The sequence below is a fragment of the Halichoerus grypus genome, chromosome 7 (assembly GCF_964656455.1).
Source record: "Halichoerus grypus chromosome 7, mHalGry1.hap1.1, whole genome shotgun sequence".
Lineage (NCBI taxonomy): Eukaryota > Metazoa > Chordata > Mammalia > Carnivora > Phocidae > Halichoerus > Halichoerus grypus.
The window spans coordinates 153,141,699-153,156,529 of record NC_135718.1 but is presented as its reverse complement, the minus strand read 5'-3'; the positions used below and the strand labels follow the sequence as shown (position 1 = coordinate 153,156,529).

The window sequence follows — 14,831 nt, the reverse complement described above, 5'->3', positions numbered from 1 at the left end:
CAGAAAGCACTCCACCCTCCAGTCTACTTTTTCGTCCCCAAGCAGCTTCTGCTTCCCTGCATCTGTGGGTCCCATATTTATGATATTTCATGTAAGGTTTTGATAGGCACCAACCTTCCTCTTGTTCATGTATTTCCAAGGTACAGATTAGGAGGAAGAGCCTGAAGCCAGCTTGTCCACAAATGGAAAGTTTTTAATGGGGGAAAAAAAACCCCAAATACTAGTGAAACAAAGAGGTGTGTGAGCTAGAACCAGGCCAGAGAGCACCAGTGATGAGTACCTGATAGAAAGGGTCAAGAATCAGAGAGCTTCAGACAGCTGACTGGCATCTGTCTGCTCCACAGATGCCGGCAGTGGTCTGGGGCCTGCACAGGGAGCAAGCCTCAACCTCGGGGGTCTGGGGCAGAATCTGTGTGTCTCCTGAACTGGCCAGAAGGACAGCATTTCTCAGAACCCACGATGCAGCAGCAGGGAAACTACCCAAGTGCTCACCACCCAGAACAGCAGGTGCAGGGCCCAGGGGCCCAGGGGCCCGTGCCCCAGCCTGAGCCTGGCTCTGCTGCTCTGTGATGCCCAGGCCTCTGCCCCACTCCACTCCTCCTCTCCTCTCTGTCCTGCTCTGTTCTCCTGCTCTCCACGCCTCCCCACAGGCTGCACCTTCCCCACTGCTTGGCATCTCATTCTTCTACTTTACATGCACAAAGGAGGAAAGGAGGGTTTAGTACTGAAAAAAAATCCCAATTACATCATTTACAAACTTTCCCATATGATCAGAACAGAAATTTATGACTAAGAGGGACTATCATTTTCCCTGATAGAAATTGAGATGCACCACTTCTACACACTCTTGGAAACTAGGGTGTTCCCAAAGATCTTCAGATACTGGGGTCTAGCCAAAGATCTCCGGAGACTGGACTGGCTGTGGAGACCCAGACTGGCTGCTAGGCATTGGCCAGAGGCTTGGACTGCACAAAGGCCCCAGGGATGCCCCCATGCTGGGTCTCCATCCTCTTGCTTCCCTGTCTCATTCCTATTGTCCCGCTCCCCACATACCTGCAGCACTGAGCACCTAGTACAGCAGCATGAGGTCCTCCTCATTCAGCCTTTGGAGAAGAGACCCTCAGCAGCTGGCCCAAGGAGGTCTTGCAAGATTCCCAGGAGGCAGGAACTAGAAGCTGCTCTTCAGGGTGTTTTGCATGAAAAGAAAGCAAAGAAGCAAGAACCTCCTCCAGGGTTTGATCTCTGTTTCCTCACATAGAAGGCAGAGGCGATGGAGACTGCTCTTTTCTCCTTCACTTCTGTGTTGATAGCAGCACACAGTAAGCTGAGGGATGCTTCCCACAATCACTCAGGTTTCTTGGGAGAAATCCTGCCAAGTTATTGTCTGATTCTGAATAGAGTATTAGGTCTTAATCTCTCTAAACTGTAATACTAACCAAAATATTGACTTAGAAGCAAGGATACTCATTGCAACACTGTTTATCATGGTGAATAATTGTCAATATGATAATGGCCCCCAAATAAGTAATTTACAAAACAAGTTACTATTTATCCAAACATACCAAGCAACACTACAAAGATCTTTGAACATTGAATGGCATGAAAACATAACAATTTTTAAAAAAATAAAAACAGGTTACAGTTATTATTCCTTTAAAATCACATATTTATGTATATGGGAGCACATCCATAGAAAATACTCTGGCTGACAGACATTGAAATAATAGTACAATTGTCTGAGTGATGGAAGTATGAGTGAGTTTAATAGTTGTTTCTTTTATTGTCTGTATTTCTAAATTTTCTACAATGAAGATACATTATCTTATATATTAAAATCCATAGATTTTTGTGGCTTCTCTCAACTCCAGGTGGTAGCCCTCAAACGGCAGAATATTCGGGTCATATGCATGCGTCTGAAATGTGTGGACAAGGGAGCATTAAGCTCTTAGACTGTCCCCATCTTCGGATGAGAGTGGCCACTGGCTACTTAGGCATCAGAACAGACCCTGGAAACAAGGAAGGATTCCTGATCACCTATAATTTCCCACCAGTTCTGGCAAGCCAGAAATAGGTAGATAAGTAACTTGTAATGGATAAGGGTGATTTGAGATGGTTTAGTGGGAGGCTGAGCAGAGATACATCAGGTTACCTATGTCCCTATATACAGTTTTGATATGTTCCCCTAGAAGTTTTAATGCCAGGGTTACTATTAATAATGAGAGTGTATATATCCCCTAGGGACGGTTGGGTGTAAAGAACAGGTAGGAGGGGTTTGTCACTGCTAAGGTGGTACCAGCATTAACTGTAGGGCTGAGATTACCTCACCCTATAACAATTAGATTGTTGGGATTTGCTAACTCTCAGTTCCTGATGCTTGTAGTCCAGAAGTTAGGTGGTCTTGCTAAGGGTGTATAATTATTTCAATATAAAACTTTAATAATTATAACTATTTGTAATTATTTTTTTCTGATAAACTTCAAATTTGTTGTGTATAGTTTATGAAATATTCCAAATTATCTCTGTGTAGATTAATGACCAAACCCAAGCCCACAGTCACCTCTGTCCTTCCCATTGGTGACCTATCTTTAGCAGGGGAGTGGATTATACAAGATGTTAATCAAAGTGTTAAAAATTCTGATAGTTGCATTTGATAGTCATTTTGTTAGAGATTCTTATTACTCAACTTTTTGAACTTTTTTGTACTAAGTTTGAGGCTAAGTGATAATTATGCATATTTTATTTAATGAATACTTATTTAGTGCTACTTATATGGCAGGCATTGTTCTATGTGATTTATGAATATTTGACAAATGGTTTTCCCCATTTAAAGGTGAAGAAATTGAGGTACATGGAGGTTAAGTAGTTTGTTCAAGACTACACAATTAGTGGGGGAAGGGGTTGGGACTCTGCCCTCAGCAGGTGTTCCCAAAGGCTGTGATCTTACTCCTTGCATGATTGTGCCATGGATGTAAAACATTTAGCATTTCAAGAAGACATAAATACCCTTGTTACTTTAAATCAATGTGGATTAATGTATAAACCAAGCATTCAAGAATGGACAAATATGGCAAACTGGCTCAAGCTGCTGTTCCTTCCCACAAACTCAACCCTGAAGTTCTCACAAAGGCAAGAGAGGATTTATTTAAAACTTGAGATGTCTGTATGTGACAAAAGACAGCAAAGTCCCAGTTTGGAAGACAAAGAGAAGCCCAGAAATGGATTCTGTTCACATCACCTCAGAGCAGGTGTAAGTGAAACCTTGTCTCTCATGTTTATTATTCTTCCTCAACTCTTTGAACTTTGAAGCAAATACCATATGATTTCACTCATATGTGGAATTTAAGAAACAAAATAGATGAACATAGGGGAAGGAAAGGAAAAATAAAATAAGATAAAGACAGAGAGGGAGAAAACCATAAGAGACTCTTAAGTCTAGGAAACAAACTGAGGGTTGCTGGAGGGGAGGTGGGTGGGGGATGGGGTAACTGGGTGATGGGCATTAAGGAGGGCACGTGATGTAATGAGCACTGGGGGTTATACACAACTGATGAATCACTAAACTCTCTCTCTGAAACTAATAATACACTGTATGTTAACTAAATTGAATTTAAATTAAAAATTAAATAAGAGAAGATAACAAAGATAATCGCTGTGCACAGCTTCTGGGGTGCAGTAGCAGTTCAATAAGTATTGAATGAATGGAAGAAGACATGGGGAAAGAGCACGATGAGACCCAGAAGATGACCCAGCTGGCCTGCTCAGCCCCTGGAGCACATTCTGTCTGTGAGACGTCATGAGGGTTGGGCATTTTTATAGTTTTTTGCAGCCCTTAGTGCTGTTCCATCCTTGTTGGTGTTCTGCCCCCCAGGTCCTCCAAGTGTTACATCTCCTTCACGTCAGAGTAGATGACATGGGAGTCCTAGGAGAGATGCACAGTTGAAGGAAGAGAAGGAACATGGCTGGTGGAGAGCAAGATGGAGAAGGAACTCTCCAGGAGTGCAGCTCACCTTGTTCTCCAGAATTGTCCTGGTGTTTGCTGTGGAGAAAAGAAATATTACTGAGCTCTTGGGTTTCCACTTAGACCTTATTCCCTAACAGTGCTCCAGGGCACAGGATGGGGATGCTTAATGTGTGGTTTCCAGCTTCTCTTGTTCTGTAAAATCTATGACTTAATGTTGTCCACTCTGCAGTCCTTCTAAGACCACCCAAGCTCTAAGCCCTCTACCAACGCTTGTTGAACAAAACCTTTCCTCTCTTTGATGCAGCTTCCATGGATTATTGACAATATTCTGTCAGGGCTCATTCTCCTGTCATCCCTTTATGTCCTTCATATAACGACCACAGGCGTTCATGCACTGCATAGAAGGAAACGGGACACAGAGATAAGGGAGGGGAGAGCCTGAGTCACACGGCAGCTTGAGGGTGGGGGGGCTGCTTCCTTCTCCCTTCATTCCAGGTGGGCAGAGTGGAATTCAATCCCCCTCCTGTCCTTGGCAACACATCAACACCTGGAGGGCCTGGAGGATAAGCATGACTGTACCTTTTCAGTTTTGCTGGGCTGGTCCCAGGCAGGGAAGCAGAATGACAGGGTCATTGATTCTCTGCAGGCTGCAGTGGTACAGCTATAAGCAAGGCTGGCCGAGGACCCAGAGGAGCGCGGCCGGGTGACCCTTCCCCAGGAAGCCCGCCAAGCTGCCAGCGGCCCCTGGCTCCAGCAGAAGCAGCCAGGAGCACAGAGCAAAGGGCATGGTTGAAGGTTGCAACTTCAAGGGCACTGGAGAAGCAGCTTGAAGAACACAACTCTGCCCTTCTAAAAAACCACTGCCTCAATTCTTGCAAGGCTACACGTCAAAGGGCAGATTCTCTAGATTAGGCTGATGGGTTCAGTGACCCCTGCCATGGCATCTCCAGACGGCAGGTCCTTTCAAAGGAGCCTGGCAATGACCCCGCTCAACTGGGACAACTCCTCCTGGACTTTAGATACCATATTTCAGATACTCTCAGTCTTACCTGATTTGATGTTATCCCTTTGCCTTGTATCCCGGATTCTCCCTAATTGTCTATTCTCAAGTGACCATCTGTTTTTGTTTTGTTTTGTTTTGTAATTCAGCTTCTCCATGAGAACCTGCCTGCAAATATCTCTTGCTCCTTCTTGGATCTACAGATTGCATATCAAGGTCAAATGATGTATGAAAGCCTCTATTGCACACATGGTGCCCCTTTCTTGGGAAGATGCATCTGACAAGAACCACTTCGCGGTTTCTCACCTGAGTCTTCCGGTGGCTGCGTGCTCCAGACGTGGGTATAAACCACATCCACATCTACAGGGCCCACTGCAAGGAAAAGACATGGTTCAAAGATGTCCATGGACAAGGGTTCAAACTTCATATGTGCCTTCCCAGACCCCTGCTTTGTGACTGTCCTCCTAACCCCAACATGATTCTCAGGGTCATTTATTGAGACTGGGCCTCGTGGGGTCAGGGTGTGCAGACCACCTCATGGCTTTTTTCACCTGCCTTCTCTTCTTTCTCGGCCGTAGCCCCAGAGCCCCTTCCAGTGGGGATACTCACCATTGACATACTCTGGTTGCATCTCCTCCGGGTCTGAGAGTGAGCTGGAGTGGGTGGGCTCCTGAGGGTTTATGCTGGAAACATCTCTGAGAGAAAGCACACTAACTGCATGATAGTCTCCAGGGCAAGAGTGAGAACAGAGAGGAGGCAGGCTGGGAAGAGTGTGGGAGAAGCCAGGCAGACATGGCACTTGGCTTGGGTGATTTGATGGCCCTTTGTCTAGATTCTTGGGCTGTGGTCTTTTAGGGGGGCAGCCAGAGATAGGCCACAGAATCACAAAGTTCTTTATTAATAGGATAGCCACTCTGATCTCGCAAAAATGTTCTATTCCTCATCTTTAGCTTTTTCAAAAGTTATAAATAGGAGAATGATATTGCCTGAGATTTAATTTTTTCTCTTATAAGCTCTCCTAGAACTTCATCTGCTTCTTTCTCATCAATTTATCTCTCTTTTTTGTATATTGTATGTGTCATATATTCTCCATAAAACAATATGTCCCCTGTGGAAATAAACTCCATTTTATGCATATTTTCACACCTTTAAAAGTCTAACAAGAACTTACTCATACATTGTAAGTACTCCATAAATAATCTTGAATGTGTAAATTAGTAATTTAGAAATCTTGAATCGTATGCAAGACAGCACCTTGTCATGTGGGCCACCCAGAGTCAGCACTCTGATGGCATAAATGTAATGAATACAGACATGGCTGAGGATCATAGAAAGATACTGCGTGACCTGTTCAAGCAGAAGGAGCAGGAAGTATTGAAAATCATGAATGGGGCAGTTCTCTAGAGTTCCCACTTTGAATAGGAAAAGTTCTCACCTGGGTACATGAGTGACAGAGCGTCCTCCTGAAAAGCAGATGAAGGAACATTCATTTTAGGGGCAACGTCTTTATCTCTTAAAACTTTCCCCTGACTTAACCACGTGTCGTCACTGGGAGGATATAAGATTCAGAGTAGGGATCCAATTGTATTGTGTCCTGATGATGACTTATTTTCTCCAGCACTGTTAGCTGGACAATCCATTATTTTTCCCCACTGATCTAACACGCCACTTCAAATGGCAAACCCCACAGGCATGGGTCACTGTTTCTGGATTTTTTTATTGCTCTTTCAATTATTGCAAAATATATATTAACTGCTGATGACTGCTCTCCTTGTTTAGGTGGAACATTCTCCCTTTTTAAATGTTTTGATATTTGCAAACCCCACTCTAAAGCAGTGGCCTTGGGGTCAGGCTTGATGTTGATATTCATAAGACCCATGGGGCTCTCCTCTGCACCATTTAGCTTTACAGAGAGATGCAGAGCAAGAAGCACAGCATATCAGCATGGATGTGTCAGCACCAGTGGTGAAGGAGCTCTTTCCTGGTCCTTCAACCAACAGCTCAGGGGACAAGTCCACATGGCTGGGAGCAGACGCCACTACGAGGGACATGATCAGTCTCAAGAGCTGTGTTGCACTTGGGGGTATGCTCATTTATGCTGTCCACCGAGCATTTATAACCCAACTCAGAGCGCTTCCAGTTCATTTTATTTATTTATTTATTTATTTATTTATTTATTTATTTATTTAAAAGATTTTATTTATTTATTTGACAGAGAGAGACACAGCGAGAGAGGGAACACAAGCAGGGGGAGTGGGAGAGGGAGAAGCAGGCTCTCCGCTGAGCAGGGAGCCCGACGTGGGGCTCGATCCCAGGACCCTGGGATCATGACCTGAGCCGAAGGCAGATGCTTAACGACTGAGCCACCCAGGTGCCCCAAGAGCGCTTCCAGTTTAGACGCAGCTCAGCAATCATGAAAAATATTGCCTAGTAGCCCAGCTGGAGCTCTAACTTTATCAGTTTTTTTGGAGACAGTGTTAGAGAAGGAAGAACTAAATGATTTTCTTCAAGGGAAGGAAGAAGGATCTCAGGATTTTCTACCAAGCCAAACAGTCATTCAACCACAAGGTGAGGGATGCACATCTTCAAACAGTATGAAATCAGTGTATGTGATTCTAGCAACTCCTTCCTGAATAAATTATTTTTAAAATGGACTTTAGTCTTCTTCCTAAGCACTTTTGAACAATAACAAAAACTGGTATCTTGGCTCCTAAAGAAAACTTCAAAAATATTCTTAAAAATGAGTATGGTATAAATGATCTTTGATCTTAGTATAACTGGAAATTCATAACAAAATGGTGAAGAAATCTGGATATATCTATAACATATACATTTAAGGGAATTAAGTCTTAAGCTACTAAATACATATATAAATATATAAGACAAAAGAAAGCAAATATATTAAATGTCCAGTTTGTTCTAAAGAATAAGACTAACAAGAACAGAGTGCAGCAACTTAAGGAAGATAAAAGCAGAAATTTCAGAATTAGAAAGCAAACTGGTAGATCAAATAAATCATTCTAGCAGCTTCACTTTTGAATCGAAAGGGTGGATACTCCTTTTTCGATGCCACTCATGAACGTGAAAGGAGAAGGCACAGAGGGATAAATGCAACCACGGGGAAGCTAGAAGAATCACAGGACACTACTTCACTCGATTCCAAGTAAGCAAATTTAGGAGCCTGGATAAAACAGACGATTTTCTAGGAAAATTCCCCAGAAGATAAAGAAAACTGTGGACAGAGTGTGGCAGTCAGGGTGGAGTGTGTTCTGCTACATTAACAAACCAACCTCAGTTTGCAGGGGCTTGCAGCAGCAAAGATTTGTAAAATTCCCACTTGTGCTGCAGACCTGTCAAAAATCTGCCAGGGGTTCTGTCACTAGGGGATGGAGTCACTCGGGGGCCGAGGCTGCTGCTGGAGGCCATACCATCTGGTGACACTGTCAACCCAGCACGCGTTTGCATGAGCACCAGCGCGTGGGAAGGACATTGGGACATCAACGCCTCGCTCCTAAATGCTTCTGCCGGGAAACAACGCAAGCGGCCGGCATTTCCCTGGCCGTGTCTCACGTCGAGGAGACAGGGAAACTAACTGTCCCTGCGCCCGGGGGTAAAGGAGGGCTGGGTGGCCGTGAGCAAGAGCAACGCCTCTCACAAGATTAGTTACAAGAGCAGAGATGGTGACAGCTGTCGAGGACCCGCTCCCCCAAAACCCACCAGCCACAGCTTCCACAGGGGAGCGCCAGGAAATCTTGAGACAACAGATAATTATGTAAACTATTCCAGAGCACAAAAGACATACAAAAAGAAGGAAAATGTTGAGCTTCCTTTGTAATGGTGAGTACAAAAGGCAGAAAAGATCACAATAACAACAAACCCGGCAAATGTCAACATTACTATTAATGAAAAAAAAAAACCTCAAAAGAACGCTCGTTTATGTTAAAAATGCATCAACTAAAATTGGATTTTTACAAAGAATGCAAAGATTAGTCAATATTAGGTATTCTGGTATGTTATAATTAGTTGATTTCATAGCTGAAAAGAGAAATACAGGATTATCTTCACAGATACTAATGAGGTATTAGCAAAAATTAAAAGTTGCTTCTGAGAAATAGTCTTAATAAAATAAGAATGCTGGAACTTCATTAAAAGGGGTATTTGAATATGTTACATAGCAAAGAAATACTAGAAAAGTTTCCCTCAAAAACAGGAACCTGACAAGCTTATCCACATAAGATACCAGAGGCACTTGAGCATATAATTAGACACAAAAAAAATAATTTGTGTAAAAACTGAAAAGGAGCAAGTAAATGTTTTATTGCTTTGTAGATTGTTTCTATATTTGAATCAACAGTATATCGGTATGTAACTTGAAAAGTGGGAGAATTCATCACAATGAATGAATTAGAAATTATTTTATGTTAACAAACAACCTGTCTCTTCATATCCACATATTTTTATCAATTAAAACCCATAATAAAAGAAAAAAATCACAATTCCTTAGTCTTAGATAGTCTGTTTAAAAAATATAACTTCCATTGGACTTGAAAAAACTGAATTACATTTGCACTATCTGATGAGTTTCCAAAATTTCTTTCACCTTGGGGTAGTTGATAGATTTAAGGAAGCATTTTGCAAGAGTTTAAAAGTTTATCTTGCATTTCTGTTGTGCCCAGTGCTTGTCCTGTATCTTAGAGATTAATAAATGACACCTCACCGAAGGGGGGGATGGGGGAATTGTGCAAGAGGAGAATCGTTAAGGTCAGTTCTAGGCAGGCTTGAGGCTTTGTGGCCGGGCCAGTGTACTCCATGTTCGCTGTGCCTCCTAGTGGCTGTATGAACAAGGTAGCCCACTTAACTTCCCCAAGATTGTTAAACCTGGACCATCATACATACTTAAAAATTATTTTTTATAATTACAGATAATATGTGTAAGTTTGCCATACGTAACAGTTGTAATAGTTGGTCATTGGTAACATGTCTTGGCTAGCAGAGTACTAGTAGGGGTCAGTATGAGATATCACTTAGAGGAGTCCTCAAAATTCCTGTTCTTACAAATAATACAGAGATACTGTCATGCCGAAAACACAGCAGCTTTATGGGAGTGTTGGTTAGTGAAGGTCGTGCTTTCATGCTTCCAGTGATGACAGAAGAAGAAATTGAACAGACCTTTCTTCCGAGAACTGGAAATATTGGACAAAATATAGGTAGAAGTCTATTTATAGTGTTGAAGAGGTGATAGGATAGGGAAGAACTACGAGGCTCCGGGAGAGAGGCCTGGCTCTGGAACCGCTGGTCCTGTGGGGCACTTGCCAAATCCAGACAGGGTGGCCCAGGGGCCGGAGCTTCAGGAAGTCTGGTGGGGCAGGGAGGCATGGACTGGAATGTGTAGTGGTTTGTGTGGAAATTTTAAAAACATGGCTGTAAATTCTTTGACATTGAGACCTCCATTTGGAGGTGGAGGCTGTGCTCCCTCCCCTTGCATCCGGGCAAGTTTGTTAGGGACCTGATGAAACCGAGTCATCTGAAATTAGTTGGAAAAAGACATTGCAGATTTGCTATCACACTTACTTTTGAAGCGGAAGACAGCATGTAAGATGTTTGAGTACCCGGCAGCATCATGCCGCGAGGGGGTCCAGGCTACATTGAGAGATTGTGTGTGTTCCAGCTGAGAGTCCCAGTCAAGGTCCCCCCCTCCGGCCAGCTCCAGCCACCACGTGTGCATGAAGATGCCCCACGTGACCCATATGAGACACCCAAGAATTCAAAGAGGAGTCACTGCTCTTGCCATGAGTAGGTAACTAATAAGAAATCGATAAATAAAGGAGAAAATGTACTAAATTGTTTTCATTCCTTTAAATCCAGCTACTTATTATGTTTCACTCCACTGCATGCAAACTGATTATGTCTACTGAAGGTTATTAGATGATTTAATAATTGGACATTTTTATTTAAAAGGCAAGCATGAAGGACTGTGTTAATGGTTTTAATCTACACACAGGGGGGACATGACATATTCTAAAATATGGCAGCATTGTCCACTGCATGAAACCTTAGAAAATCATAACGTGTAAAAAGAATTCATCAGATTTGGGGAGGTTTTCTTTCTTTCTTTTTTTTTCAAATCCAATCCGTATCAGTAATGGAAAAGTTCACAGCAATAAAAGGCAATCAAAACAAACGGTAGGTGACCAACCTGAGATCTTGTGAGACCAGTAATAAGACAGCAGAACAGCAGTCATGAAGCCGAGGCCCCCACACAGCACCCCGAGAACTCTGGCCGTGACGTGGTCCCTTCTGTAGGCACCGGTCCCTGAGGGAAGACACCAGTGCGCCAGCCTTAGAGGGTCAAGGCTAGGGTCCTGGAATCCTGGTCTAACACTCTGCAGGCATGGTTAATATAAGTTCACACGTGATCTAATTATAAGGTGTACTTTCCAGGTTGGTGTGGAGAGAAGAGAAGCAGCTAGGCACTGAGATCACCTTCTCCAACCTCCCCCACACAGCAGTCATCACCTGGACCTCCACCCACCTTCCAAAACCCCAATATGGTACCAGTGAAGACTGCTGGGGCAGAGCCATTAATCATAATGCTCCTGCATCCAGGGACCATCAACCCACCTGTGACGCTGAGTGTCACCGCCTCGCTGCGCTGGGCCCCCAGGCCATTGTCAGCCTCACAGGAGTAGTTTCCAGAATGTTCTGAGGTCAGAGAGAGGTTGAAGGACGCTCCTCCTCCAGAGGGGGCCGAGCTGTTCCCCAGGGTGACATCCTCGTGATAAAACCGGTACAGGATCGGGGGAGAGCCCCTCTGGGCCTCACAGCGAAGCTCCACCACGTCCCCCACCACCATGGCCTGGGCCCCTGGCTCCCTGAGGGTGAGGACGGGGCAGGACACTGGGACTGAGGGAGACAGGGGACCAGTGGAGAGGGTTTGTGAGGCCATAGTAGACACCCAGACCCCAGACTAGGACCTCAGCGAAGGGCCTGGCCCCTTGGTCATTGTGTGTCTCTAAGATTCTCAGTAATGTCTTTAGAAATTTGGGGGAACATCAAGTCTGGGCTACTGTCTAAAGACATGGTCATTCATCATTCTCAGCTTGTGCTTTCCTAATGCCAGTCCAGCCCCCTTTATATTCCCTTCCCTGGAAAGAAGGATGTCCGCAGTCTGACTTGCGGGGGAGACCCACACTCCAGCTGCCATTGGTGCCCCCCGGCACTGACTCACTTCTCACATGGATACTCAGCAGCCTGCTCTGGATGGGGTCGTGGCCGTTGTCAGCTCTGCAGTAATAGCGGCCGGCATCCCCCTCCTGCACGGCTGCGACCTCCAGCTCCGCAGACAGGGAACGCTGGGTCTTCCTTCCCACACTGCTTCCCGTGTCCTCTCTGTGCCAGGAGAATGTGATGTTTCCTGTGCCTTCGGCCACCGAGCAGAGGAGGATCAGATCCCCTCCTTCGATCACCGGGTCCCTGGGGGCCCACATCTCTAAGCTTACATTAGAGACGGGCACTCCTAGACGGATGGAAGACGACAGGTGAGAAGCTGACTTTGGAGGGCTCTGGGACCAGGCCGTGACTGGCTTCACTCTAACGCTTGAAGTGGGAATACGGGTAGGGCTCACGTAATCCATTATAAGGACACTAAGGTAGGGAATCCGCGGTGATTACTCTTGAAGAATGTGGATGCAGATACTGCATGTCCCAACCCCCTTCCTGTCTAATTTCATGGGATCACTAAAGAATGTGTGACGGGTCATCTGCCCCATGGACAGGAAAACATTTCTGGGGGGAGGGGTCGCTGTGCAGAGTGGTGCCTTCGGCACTGAGTGAAGGGGTCCCTGGTAGCATCAGTCCTACCTCAGAAAAGGCACTGTCCCCCCTAACAATATCCATGACAATTCCTCCGTTATTCCCAGTTTCAAGGGTCCACAAGAATTGCAACCCCTCCTCTGGCCACTTGGTTCACTCAGAGTTCTGCTTTCTCTGATGCTTCATTTATCCCCCGACACTGGAGCACCATGGTGCCTTCTAATAAAACCACCTTGTGTTGCAAACCAGCATGTGGGGCCATCTGCAGAGCCACTGGGGAGTGGGTGCTTGCTGAGCAAAGTCCCAGCCCACTCCTAAACACCAAGGCACGAAGTGATCAGTGGAGATATGACTGATGGATGTGACTTTAATAAAGAAGAGAAAGATTATAAGGAGTGTTTAAAAAAGAAGAAAAAGAGCCCAAAATGGAGTATTTGTCCCCCACTGACATCAAACCAAGACTTAATTACAGTTTCAGCCTATCCCTGGAATGTGACCGTCTATAAGTCAATCTGAAATTTCCTGATCCACACTAATGAGGTCATCTGCATGATAAAAAAAACAAAAAACTTTGAAGTTTCCTCCTCCCGCAAATGATGTCTTGGCCTGAAGAAATCCTCTTTTATTTTGCTAATAACCCCCTTCCCCCACCTCATGCCTATAAAAAACTTCCATTTCCTACAACTCCTCTGAGCATCTCTCTGCTTGCAAGCTAGGATCCTGCTGATTCATGAATGCTTAATAAAGTCAATTCCATCTTCACATTTACTCCATTGGGTTCTGTTTTTTTACCAGGAGCTTTGTCCATTTGTTATTTTTATGAAACGCCCATTCTCTAGCTCACATCCCACTTTCCACAAGGACAGGAATTGCAAGAGAACCCAAAAGACGAGCAGCCGAAGTGAAGCTGCCGGACTCCTGTTTTCCCCACGCTCAGACCCAACGATACTTACTCTGCACGTGAATCTGGGATTGGAGGCTCTGTTTTCTGACCCCGGGAGTCACTGTCTCTGCCTGGCACCAGTAGGACCCTGAGTCCTCCGTCCACATGGCGGGGACCCGGAGCTCTGGGGAGCTGCTCCAGCCAGACCCCAGGGCTCTGTCATCTCTGAAGAAGCAAAATCGGAGCTGAGCATTTGACCTCTGTGGAGAAGGCTGGGTCTCACAGGTCAGGGTCACCGGGCTCCCCTCGGTGGGCCAGGAGGGGCTGACAGTGAGCACAGGGCGTGGAAACAGCTCTAGAGAGAAGGATCACAAGAGCCCCGAGCAGTGAGATGGATGGTTCCTGCTCAAAAGCAACCCCAGCAAACAAGACATTCAGACCAGACTTGTCACCTATCACGACTCCCTCCTGCGGTCAAACCACAGGACTCTGGTTCCCATCTGGTGTGGGGGCAGGTGTTCCCTCCAGGGACCCACCCTGTTGCGCTCCAGTCTTGTCCAGCCCGGCTCCCACAGGAGGGAAAGTCTTACCTTGCACTTCAATCCTGATGCTTCTTGAAGTTCTTGACTTCGGAAAGAAGTATTTTTTAGCAGTAGCAGAACAGTAATAGCTGCCACTGTCACTCAAAGCTGCACGTGGGATAGAAAAGTCAGAGACTTTGTTTGACAGCTGTAACTCTTTTTCATCCTTGTAATAGGCCATAGTCTGGATTTTCCACCAGTCCTTTTCCTTCTGGCACATCAGATCTATGCTGTCTCCTTCAAAGACAACAGAGGGAGCCTGGAGGGTCAGCCAGTCTGCAAGAGAGGGCGTCAGGGGACTGGATTTGCCATTTCTGCAGAGAACCCGGATGCCTGACCGCTTCCTGTGCTCTTGGGCCAAGCAGCCCCTTCCCCTCCAGGCAGGACGGAGGTTCCAACCCCCACCTTACCTATTCAGGGCTAGGTTCTCTCTTGTCCTGAGGGGTATCTGAGTCAGCATGGGCTGCTGTAACAAAGTACCATAATTTTCTCGGGGTTTATTTCTCAGGGTTCTGGAGGCTGAAAGTCTAAGATCAAGGTGCCGCACAGCCAGATTCTGGTGAGGCCACTCTTCCAGGCTGTAGACGGCTGACT

At 45.4% G+C, this 14,831-nt stretch overlaps 1 protein-coding gene across 1 annotated transcript; it reads right to left on the bottom strand.

Moving 5' to 3' along the window:
* Positions 1 to 3,507: 3,507 nt before the first annotated feature.
* FCRL2 (Fc receptor like 2) lies at positions 3,508 to 14,511 on the bottom strand. The gene is made up of 10 exons (XM_036069812.2): positions 14,247 to 14,511; positions 13,727 to 14,011; positions 12,190 to 12,477; positions 11,583 to 11,864; positions 11,158 to 11,274; positions 6,397 to 6,424; positions 5,571 to 5,656; positions 5,268 to 5,333; positions 4,008 to 4,036; positions 3,508 to 3,919 (listed from the first exon to the last, which is right to left on the bottom strand). Exons 1-10 carry the CDS (start codon positions 14,455 to 14,457, stop codon positions 3,881 to 3,883), a joined length of 1,431 nt encoding a protein of 476 aa, XP_035925705.2. The 5' UTR covers positions 14,458 to 14,511; the 3' UTR covers positions 3,508 to 3,880.
* Between the last annotated feature and the right edge of the window lie 320 nt (positions 14,512 to 14,831).

Coding starts and splice junctions, on each gene's coding strand:
- FCRL2 (XM_036069812.2), bottom strand. CDS start 14,457: ATGTGCCAGAAGGAAAAGGACTGGTGGAAAATCCAGACTATGGCCTAT. Junction 12,478..13,726: donor ATCCCAGATTCACGTGCAGA/GTAAGTATCGTT, acceptor CCATCCGTCTAG/GAGTGCCCGTCTCTAATGTA. Junction 3,920..4,007: donor GGACAATTCTGGAGAACAAG/GTGAGCTGCACT, acceptor CATCTCTCCTAG/GACTCCCATGTCATCTACTC.